Source organism: Microtus ochrogaster, chromosome 5 (genome assembly GCF_000317375.1).
Source record: "Microtus ochrogaster isolate Prairie Vole_2 chromosome 5, MicOch1.0, whole genome shotgun sequence".
Taxonomy (NCBI): Eukaryota; Metazoa; Chordata; class Mammalia; order Rodentia; family Cricetidae; genus Microtus; species Microtus ochrogaster.
The window spans coordinates 92,686,767-92,697,992 of NC_022012.1; the positions used below are offsets into that span (position 1 = coordinate 92,686,767).

At 48.3% G+C, this 11,226-nt stretch overlaps 1 protein-coding gene across 2 annotated transcripts in view; it reads left to right on the plus strand.

Annotated features, from left to right (window-relative positions):
• The window catches only part of Myrip (myosin VIIA and Rab interacting protein), a 183,656-nt gene that overhangs the window by 151,828 nt on the left and 20,602 nt on the right, over positions 1 to 11,226 (plus strand). For both annotated transcript variants that reach the window (XM_005348115.3, XM_013346623.2), the window contains exon 11: positions 1,401 to 1,640. In XM_005348115.3, the coding sequence (XP_005348172.1) occupies positions 1,401 to 1,640 (240 nt within the window). The remainder of the gene's footprint in view (positions 1 to 1,400; positions 1,641 to 11,226) is intronic.

An 11,226-nucleotide genomic window follows, 5' to 3' on the forward strand; every position in this document is an offset into this window, starting at 1 on the left:
TGTCACAGGTTCCTGAGTGCAGTGGTCACACAGTGTCCAGAAGATGGCATGTCTGCCACAGGTTCCTGTGTGCAGTGGTCACTCGTGTCCAGAAAGTGGCATGTCACAGTTCATGACTGCAGTGGTCACGCATGTCCAGCAGGTGGTGTGTCACAGGTTCCTGACTGCAGTGGTCACACCATGTCTGTGTCCCAATACTCCTCCCCATTCAGGCTTACATTCTTCTCCCCCCTCTTCTATGCTGTCCACTGAGCTTTAGGTGAGAGGGGGTGGCATAAATGTCCCATGTAGAGAGAATGAACATTTCGGTGCACAGCTGCACAGCCATAAACCAAGAATGCAGTAAGAGCCACAGTCTTCATGGCCTCCTTGGTTCCACCAGCCTGTAAGAGTCACATTCATAGAAGGAGCTTAGCATATAACCACCAAATAAAAAGCAGGAACCTGAGGCGTGGTTATTAACTAATGGGGGCTGCAGATATAGGGGTGTCACACAGTATGGCTTACATATGCACAAGCCAGATACGGTGGTGTGTGCCTGGAGTCCTGGTCCGGGGGAGCCAAATAGTTGGATCCATGGAGCTTACCTACTTGGTGAGCTCCAGACAAGTGAGAATTGAACCCAGTGAGGCAGAGGCAGTCAGAGCTAACTCAGGGCTGAGGTACACAATCAGGGAATTCCAAATTGCAGAGGAAAAGCCCTAGTCTCTGGGAAAGGAGTAAAGTACTCAGGCCTGTGGAAAGAGATCCTGTCTCAAAAACAAACAAGGCAGGCTGTGACTGGGTGTGGTAGTTTTAATAAGAGTGGCCCCATAGAGTAACATCTTTGAATGCTTAGTCACCAGGGAGTGTTCTATTTGAAAGGATTAGAAGGATTAGGAGGTTTGTTAGCTGCTGTGTGTCGTTGGGGGCAGGCTTTGAGGTTTCAAATGTTCAAGCCTATTCAAGACCCAGGCATGAGCACCCTCTACTTGCTGATCAGGGTGTAGCACTCAGCTGCTTCTCCAGCACCTGCATGCATGCTGTCATGCTTCCTACCGTGATGATAATAGATTAAGCCTCTGAAACTGTGAGCCAGACCCAATTAAATGCTTTCTTTTATAGAGGTTGCCTTGGTCATGGTTCTCTTCACAGCAGTAGAACACTGTCTAAGACACTAAGGAACAATAGCTAAGGTTGTCCTCTCCGTGGTTCATGTGCCACCCACCCACGTACACAAAATCACGGATTCAGACATATTCCAAGTGTGATGCTCATCTCTGTAACTCTTTAGCCAAGTGTTGAATGTGTTAAAATCAAATAAAGTGGAAATCGAGTCAGGGAAGTTGTCACTGCCCTTCTGGGGAGAGGAAGCCCACTCCACAGAGGATCTTTTATCTCCTGATTCTGGCTCCACACAGGTGTCAGACAATGTGTCAGAGACTGACATCAGCAACGAGGCTCAGAATTCCCGGACCAGCACAGATTCTGCAGAGGAGAAGCTGAGAAACAGGCTGTACAAATTAGCCATGAAAATGAGCGAAAAGGAGACTTCTTCTGGGGAGGACCAGGAGTCTGAGCCCAAGACTGAACCTGAGAACCAGAAGGAAAGTTTCTCTTCTGAGGGGAACAGCCAGGACGTCCAGGAGGAGCTGAAGAAGGTAAGGGCCAGGAGATGCCTGTGGACAGTGCTGCCTGCGGCAGCTGCAGTATGAATGTGTATTGCGCACACATGTGTGCGTGTGCACGTGTGTGTACATGTGTGGCATGCTTGTATGTGTGTGTGCATCCAGAAGGAGCTGAAAAAAGTAAGGGCCAAGAGATACCTGCAGACTGCACTCCCTGCAGCAGCAGCAGTGTGTACATGTGTGTGTGCACATGGTGCATATGTGTATGTTTATGTGTGTGTGTGCGCGCGCGCGCACGTGTATGTGTGTGCAGAGATGCCCTGGGCCCCAGAGAGCTTCCTCCATAGTATTCAGCCCATGTACTCGGGAGAGAAGAACTTTCTCAGTCATTGCCAGGGACCATCACGGAGGGGACACCACTGCCCGTAAGTCATCCACATCCACTCCTGCTGACCTTTACCTCTGAGTCTGGCATCCATGACTTTCCCTGTTGCTGTTGCTGAAAAGCATTGTTTTCTCTTCCTCTCCCGTTTGCCCATGGTTTGGGGTTCTGATCCTACCCCTCGTTAAAGCGGTAAAGAGACTCCTGTCCATGGTACAGGAGCTTGGTGTTGGGCGTGGCCATCTGGACTCTTCATCTGTTCCATTTTCAGATCCCAAATTGTTTATTTTTCAGCCCAAGATTCCCTTTGAAACCAATCTCATATGGAATCCCTGTGTTTGAAACATGTCATTCTTGTCCTCGGGATCTCAAACCCTGATCACTGGCTCTTCAGCCCCACATTCCTCCCCTGCCTTACAAACAAACCTAGGTACATGGTTTGAAAAGCATGGAAGATAAGCTAGTCCCCAGCAGAAAGGGCTCACGGCCGCCTCCCCACTCTGCCTCTGCCCACTGGGCTGCCTTCCCTCTAAAGCTTTCCAAGATGTGTTGGTGCTGAGTATCCCTGTCTGCCATCAATGGAGGGATGGGAGTGATACAGCAAGTGTCCCCTTGATAAATTGTAGGTAGATATGTAGGTGATAGGTAGGTAGACAGATTGATGGATGATAGATAGATGGTAGATGAATGATGGATCATAGGCAATAGACAGATAGATGATAGGTAGGTGTTAGATTGATAGGTATATAAATGAATGATAGACACATACCTGTATAGTAGATCAGTAATGATAGATTGGTAGCTGGCAGATAGATAGATGATACATAGATAGTTGATAGATGATAGACAGACAGACAGACAGATAGGCAGGCAGGCAGACAGACAGGCAGACAGACAGGCAGGCAGGCAGGCAGGCAGGCAGGCAGGCAGGCAGGCAGACAGATTATGGGAGTTTCTGTAAACACCATGGCCAGCAGAGTAATGATCCATGTAAACCAAGAAGAAAATCTGGCTCAGTACAACAAAATTTAAGACGTGTTTATAATGAAACTCTTTACAAAGTACACATGATCTCTTCCATAAAGATGGCTCTGTTGGCTGAGAAACAATGTTCACAAGGGTCTAGGAGTGACTGAGAGAAAAGTAAAAGTCTGTGGGAGTCAGGTGTGGCCTGGCGCAACAGACAGCACAGAGGTCACCTGGGCTGCTGTAAAGTACACGTGACCTCTCCCATAAGAGTGGGTTCTACACGTGACATCTCCCATAAGAGTGGGCTCTATTGATGGAGAAACAGTGCTCGAGATAAAGAGCCAGGGAGGGAGAGCAGGGGATAAACAATAGTCATGGGAGTCGGTGTAGCCTGGCTCTGCAGATAGCATGGGTTACCAGGCTGCTAACTACACCCATTCCTTCCAGAATGACAACCCTGTACATTCCTGGTTTCCCTAGTACTTTTCTGTGAGCACAAGGACCTGTGCCCTCTACAGATATAGATTGATAATAATGATGGATTGATAGATGATCTATTTATAGATAATGAGATGACAGATAATAAATAGATGATTGATTGATGTAGATAGATTATTAGATAACAGACAAACTTGTTAAATATATATATATTAATATAGTTTGATATAGTTGCAGCTGATTTTGCAGATGGGGAAACGGAGCCTGGGTTATCAAGGCCCGTGTCCAGTGTCTGAACTGAGGATGTATCACAAACCTTGACCTCAAATCATGAGCTCCCCTCTTTGTAACAGATCACCTCTTGTTAGCTCCAGTGGGGTTTCATCCCCCAGCAACTGGGGTTCTTGTGTTTCACACTTAGAGGTGGTTCTAATGGGAACTCGCCTCTCAGGCCTTTTCCCTATTCCAGGGGTACACCATGGACGTTCACAGGTTCCTGCTGCCCCTCGCGTGCGTGAGGGAGATCCCACACTCTGCGAGGTAGCTGAACCAGCTGACCCGCTGCTGTCAGGGAGATAGGACAGCTGTGATGGCAGGTGGTCAGCATAGGCCCTGGGGATGGGAGACTGTCACGTGATGTCTGTCTACCAGACTCCAAAGCCTGTTGGCTTTTCTGCCTAGTGATCCCAAAGCTCTAAGGAAAACTCGTGCTGGACCAGTGGCAAGGAAGGCTTGCTGAGATGAGACATGTGCTGCCATGGTCACCAGCCAGCTGGGATCACCTCTAGGCACACCCACCTATCTGTCATATGTACTCCCAGGAACAATGCGCAAGAAAGGAAGGGCCACTGGGGGAGTAGCAAGGCCCTCCTCCACCCATGCTCAACTGCACTTAGGCTCCCAAGCGTGTAGTCTCCACAGAGTTCAAGTCCGCTCCCCAGTCCACCACAAGTTCGTGAAGATCAATGCCTAAAAACAACAACAAAAGGATACATTTCCCCCAGCAGGCATGACAGCTGGAGAGCAGAAATACAGATTTACAGACTGAATATTATCTAAGCATAGAAATGTACTGTACAGAGATGGCTTAAAGTGTCGTGTTTTGTTGTTTTGCAAACTCTGGACTTAGGCTGATGTCTTAGCTCTTACTGCTGCTTTCAGGCACCCTCCTGTTGTCCTTTCTTGCCTGTCCACCAACTCTTGCATCTTCCTTGGTCTCCTATGGCTCCTGGACCTTCCTGGACCTTCCAGTCCTTTCTCCACTCAGCAGCCCAGCTACCCTGCTATTACAGTACTTGTTCTCAGGATGTCAGCAAGCCTGTGTCTGTCTGTCTGTCTGCCTGCCTGCCTTGTTTTTAACTTGATTCCTAGGATCCAGCCCAGGTTTTATTGTTAGTTGGATAAACACATCTTGTCCTCCTTGTAGGACAGGGATAATCACAGTGTCTTTCAGAGTTGTGAGGCTTGAATTATGCAGCGTAAGCTTCACGCGCAGAGGGAGCTCAGCAAATGTTAATTAGCATATCCCCTGGAACAAGCTCCAGGAAAATCAGCTTCACAGAATATTGTCCATCTGCTGGGGCTGACAATGGCGAGCTCGACGCCTTGCAGCACACAGACGCAGATCTGTGTCCACAGCTGGTGCCCTTGACACTCTGCAGAATGTCAGTGGGAGAGCACTGCATGGCGCTGAACCCCAAGTTCCCATCTTTAAGGTCAATGTATCTGTGACATCTCCCATGATGCAGCCACTACCAGCCTATACAACACACACACACACACACACACACACACACACACATGCATGCACACACACACACAAACACGTCAAAGTGTGAGAACCTTAGACCTCACAGGAACCTGCTCCTACTGCATTTGTTGCTGCTTCCCCAGAGCCGACACACAGGTGCATGCATGACTGTGACACTAATGCCAGTTTGGTGACTTTAATGCAACCTTTTCTGTATAACTTGGGGTTCCTCGGTCCTGCCCAACAGCATCAGAATCTCTTTAAAAGCATAGTTTCTTTCCTTGCTGGAAGTCAGACCCTGGCAATAGGTATATTTACCCCTCAGCTGGCCTGGATGGTTCACTTTGGCTGGGTGTAAGTGGACCAGTGATGATCAAGAAACTGCTGAAGAATGAGCTTGTAGATCCTGGGGGTTGGTTCCAAACTCTGCAGCAGTTAGTTGTGTAAAGAGGTCATTTCTTCTTTAAATGGCTGTTCTGCTCCCTCAGACCCCACAGACTTCCAAATGACAGTGCTTGGAACCTGGAAAAAATATTATCTCTCTTCTCAGGCCTTTGGTGGAGTTGAAGATTAGATAATTGTAGTTACTGTCCTCTTATGATCTAGCCAAGCCATTTCCAATACAAGACTTAGACTCCTTAGGATAGAATGTTTATTAAAACTTTTAGCATATGCTCCTTGTTTAATGTTTGTGCTGGTTGTAATTCTAATCTTATACTTGATATCTGTTACTAGTGTATATAGTTTTGTATTGGGTTTGGAACTCTCTTATTTAAACAAAAGGGGGAGATGCTGTGGGAGCTTCTTCCGCTCCTTCTGCCAATAGCCTTTAAGATAGAAGCCCACTTGGGTGTGGTCTCTTATACTATGAATGCAGCTGTAAAGCCTGCACTCACTCTCTTGCTTCTGGCTCTCGCTTTTGGCTGCTAGACCCTTCCTGTTCCCCATTTGTGCAGAGGACTGTGATCTAGGGCAGAGATCTGTGAGTCTCCCCTAAATAAATAACCCTTTATTATATGTAATTCTGAACTATCATGGGATTATTTTGTAACTTCCACCATCAGAAATGAGCACCAGCTTTTCCAGTTCTGGGTTGGGGCCACCCTAATGATTCCAGGGCAACATCCTGGCTGAGTGGTTCTTGGAAGTACTTCCCTCTAGGGTGTAGCACTCCTGAAAGGGGGATGTGAAGAAACGCCAGGGACTGGCCTGAGTCTAAAGGCAACATTTCAGTAGCCAGATCTCCCACATACACCCTACTGTGCCCAAGTCTCTCCTGGCTCCAGAATTCTATGGTTCTAGATATGAGTCATGACATATTACCTTGGGCAGTGGCATTGTCAATCCTTTCCTGGTAGCAATATCATTTATAATAATGCTTTTTAAAGATCCATGTTGCGGGAGGTCCTTCCGCTCCTCCAGCCTATAGCCGCTGAGATTTCGGGTAAAGCTAGCCGGAGGCAGCTGGGGTGCTGGGGACGCAGCCCTGCCGCTCCTATTACTACAGATCCACCATATGGAATGGGCACTGAGATTTTACTAATTTAATTGGAAACTAATGTCAGGACTTGAGAGATGGCTCCACAGTTAAGAGCACTGGATAATCTTCCAAAGGATCCAAGTTCAATCCTTGGTACCCACACACTATTTCTCTTTTAGACTGGATCAATCTCGTATAGCTCAGGGTGGCCTTGAACTCACAGAGATATGTCTGTTTCTGCCTCCCAAGTGCCAGGATTAAAGGTGTGTGCCACCACTGCCTGGCCTCTGTGGCTAGCTGTGCACTCTGATCTTCAAGCAAGCTTTATTTGTTACAGCCCAAACAAGATATCACCACACAGTAGTGTTCTATAGAAGAGCTGCTAGCACGAGTCTTCTTAGTAGGGATATGTGCCAAGGGTCAAGCTAAAGATGAGTCAGGCATCTGGTTTAGAGATGGATTTTAAATAAGGTCAGCCCCCAGGCCCAGGAACACTCTCCAGATGAGGGCAGGTAGTTAGCAGGAAGCCTTTCTGGGGAGGGAAGGAGTTTCCATGTTGCCAAGCTTAGAGAAAGCTGCTAGGCTATGGCAGACTGCAACCTCTGACCAGTCGGAAATGTATTCCAACAGGGGTTTAAATTGAACCCCCATTTCAATAGTTTCTAATGAAGCCAGGAACTTTTCTGTGAGCTAAGAAGTTGCATATGAATCTCAAACAGGAGGTTGGATGGAAGAAAGGGGGCTAACAACCATAATAAGAGCAAAGAAAAAATGTGAAGTTAAAACTGAGCAAGAAAACTGCAGATCTACAAGAAATGGAGCTGTGGGCTGGAAGGAGAGCAGCGTAGAGATGGCTTTTTCCAAAGTTAGGTTAGGAGTTCAGTGTACTTCAGCATGGGAATTCAGATAAGGTGTTAACATCCCCCAGAGACATCCAACATCAAAATTATCTGATGGAAGGCAGTCGAAAACATTGCAGAGATGTTTAGAAAAACTAAGGGAGGGCTGGAGCGGATCTCCTGGTGAGACACTGTGCATATGCTTTCAAGTCACAGTAACTAAACTCGTGAGAAGTAGAACCTAAAATATATTCAATGTCACTCATTTTCTTTCATGATTCCCACTCATTCCCCACCCCTAACTGGGAAAAAGAGGCTGTGAACCTTTTTAACATGCAGTGTGTGCATGTGTGTGCTGTGACACACATGTGCAGATAGACTTGCAGGGGTCAGCTCTCTCTGTGTGAGTCAAGGAACAGGTCATCAGGTTTAACAGCAAACCTCTCTACCTGCTGAGTCGTCTCGCTGACCTAAGAGTCATAGCGTGTTGTTGTTGTTGTTATGCTTTTTGGTGTTTTTTTTTTAGGTAATTGGTAATGGGAACTACTGTTCACTCATTTAGGAAGGGTGTAGGGGACATAGGAGGAGAACGCACTCAAACTCTGGTAAAAGAATGAACAGGTACCCCACTTTGCAGACCCCAGCAGCAAGCACAGGCAGGAACAAGATGGAGATAGCCAATTCTTCCTGTGAGGAGTTGGGGCTTCGGTCCCCACTTAAGTGGTCAGCAAATGATCACTAGGGTGATCTAGGAGCTGTAGTGCAGTGGGGCTGAAAGAGGCTGCTTCCTAGTGGGTGAACTCATTCTCTGTTCAGGGGGCGCTTGGATACCCAAGAAGCCATGGGTATGTTTCCATGAAAAAGCTATAGAATCGAGAGGAGGAAGGGCAGAGAGGAAGTCCAGAGGACGGTACTGGACAGCTGGAACCTCTGGCCAAGTGGGTTGAACTGAGCCTGGAAGGAGGCAGAACAAGGCAAAGATACCCAGGAAGGGCCAGGCTCGCAAGTAACAAGGTCATTCAGGCTGCCCTGGCTACTTCCTTAAGCACTGAATACAGCCTCCCTGGGCTTCTGGCACATACCTTGGTGGTGGTATGGCTACTGTAAGTCATGCAGAAACCTTAACGATCAGTTTCAATCACGGGTGACAGAGAGCAGACGTCACACATGCCAGACAGATCAGTGGCCACAGTCAACTCCTGGACCAGGGAAGAAGTTCCTGCCTGCTCAAGATGGCTGGGTCAAGGATAACAGCCCAGCAATGGTTGCCCCCATCACTCTGACCATGTCCTGATGTGCCTTCAAGGGGTGTCATAAATCAAGCACCACTGGACCCACCCAGAGGACATAGGGATCCAAATTCAATCCCTAAGACCCACATAAAAAGCCAGGCATGGCAACACATGCTTGCCACCCCACCCCTGGGGAGGTGGAGACAACAGATGTCTGAGGTCACTGGCCAGCCAGTGGAGCCTACCTCTCAGTTTCAGGGCAGTAGGGACCCTGTAAAAAGAGCAAATTGGGCAAACTGGGAGCTGGAGGGGGGCTCAGGGGTCCAGAGTGCATGTGTGCTGCTCCTGCAAAGACCTGAGTTTGTTCCCAGCACACACATTTGGTAGCTCACAGCTGCCTGTGATTCAAGCTCCAAGGGATCTGATGCCCTCCTGTGGACTCCACGGCACCTGCACTCACGTGCACACACACACATACACACATAGACACACACACATGCACTTGTGCACTTGTACACACGCATACCTGCACACACCCCTCAGTCCTTCCTAGAGGCCGTCTTTCCTCTGATATCTGGTATGTGTGATTGTATCTGCTTATTACATATGCTAATTTATTAAGATCAGGTCCCAACTTCCTCGCACAGTTCTGTACCTCTGATTTTCGTGAGTCTCTTCAGAGTCGTGAGTCTGGGGGGTGATGTATTTTGATGGGTTTTTGGAGGTACTGCCAAGGGCCTTAAATGTTCATGAGAACCGAAACACGCGTTCTCTCAGCTCTTTGCGGGGACATATGGGATGTTTTTCTTACCTTTGAAAAGGAGACAAAGCCATGAAATTCAGGCATTTGGGACTTGTTTCCTTGCTTGTTGCTCTGTTAATTAAAAACATTTCATGAAACCAAGACAGCATCTGTAATTCGGGACAGAAAGGGGCAGGCAGACTGTGGGTCTAGCTTCCGCTGTGGTGTGCATTCTCCCTCACTGTGGTGAGTGTGTGCCATGCTGCCCTGGTGGGTTCAGGCCAGGAGTGCATCCCTGGATAGCTCTCAGCTGTGTTGTGTGACTCGGTCTCACCCTGGCCTTGGCAACACGCTGAGTGACACCTGTTGGTGGAGGCAGAATGACAGGGGGTGCCCTTCCTTTAGACCCTTTTACTCACTGACCTGATTGCCCCTCGGGATTTTTTGAGTTAGTTTTTATGTGTGTGAGTGACTACATGTATGTAAGCACACCATATATGTGCTGGTGACCATGGAGGCCAGAAGAGGGTGTTGGATCCCGCAGGTGTTGCAGGCAGTTAGGAAGCACCAGTCAGGGGCTGGTGCTCAGCAGTGAGTGTTCCTAACTGATGAGAGATGAGCTGTCTCTCCAACCCTGCCCCCGAGACCGTATTTCAGCATCACTTTCTGCAAACACTAGGTCCAGGGACCTCTACCCATGGATGCTAGAGTGCTGGGATGGTGGGAAGGACACAGGCCTTGGGGACCAAGGTTTCTAGGCTCACATTCCTCCTGCACCTTCATCTTTAAGGGTGCGATGAAAATACCAGCCATGTAAGGTGGCAGCTGAAGGCTGGACGCATCGCATCTACTAGAGTGTTCTGAATTCTGTCTCAGGTGCTCCCTACGTGTCTACTAGAGTGTTCTGAATTCTGTCTCAGGTGCTCCCTATGTGTCTACTAGAGTGTTCTGAATTCTGTCTCAGGTGCTCCCTCTTTGGAAACAAGTTGTTCTTTCCTCTTTCTCTATGAAATGATGTTAGCAAGGTCTTTATCTGCAAAGATTGCTAATACATAGAAATATCTGATCCCAAGAACAAAACTGTTTCTCTTCAGGTTGCTATGTGCTCAGTTTCTTTCTCTCTCTCTCTGCATACCTTTGTCTCTGTCTCTGTCTCTATCTCTCTCTCTCTCGTGTGTGTGTGTGTGTGTGTGTGTGTGTGTGTGTGTGTGTGTGTGTTTTCAGGTCCTAGCTAGGCCTGGGGCTTGCCCATTAGGCTGGACTGGCTGGCCAGCGAGCCCCGAGGATCTGCCTGTCTCTACCTCCCTAGAAAGGGTTACAGATACACATCTCCACACCTGGCTTTTTTTTTTTAAGAACTTGGACCTTTACACGTGTAGGACAGATGTTCATTATCTGACCCATCTCTGAGGTCCCACTATGTGGCTTTCACAGATCAGCCTCGCTGTCAGCTGTGGGTGAGTCAGAAAGCAGTGTGTCCACAAAGCGAGAGGCCTCAAAGCCTCCGGTCCTCCTGTCCCTGTGCCACTGTGGTTCTGCTGAGGGCTCTCCCTGCAGGTGCCCTCTGCATCCTGTGTGTGAGCTTCTCTACCACATGAGTTGTGTGGCACATGGTGGGTTTGATATTTCTGTGGGGTTGCAATGTAGTCTGGATCATAGGAGCAAACACTTGGGCTGTCAGAGGTGACATCATTGGTCCTGGGGGCTCACAGAGGTGACACCATTGGTCCTGGGGGCTCACAGAGGTGACATCATCAGTCCTGGGGGCTCACAGAGGTGACATCATC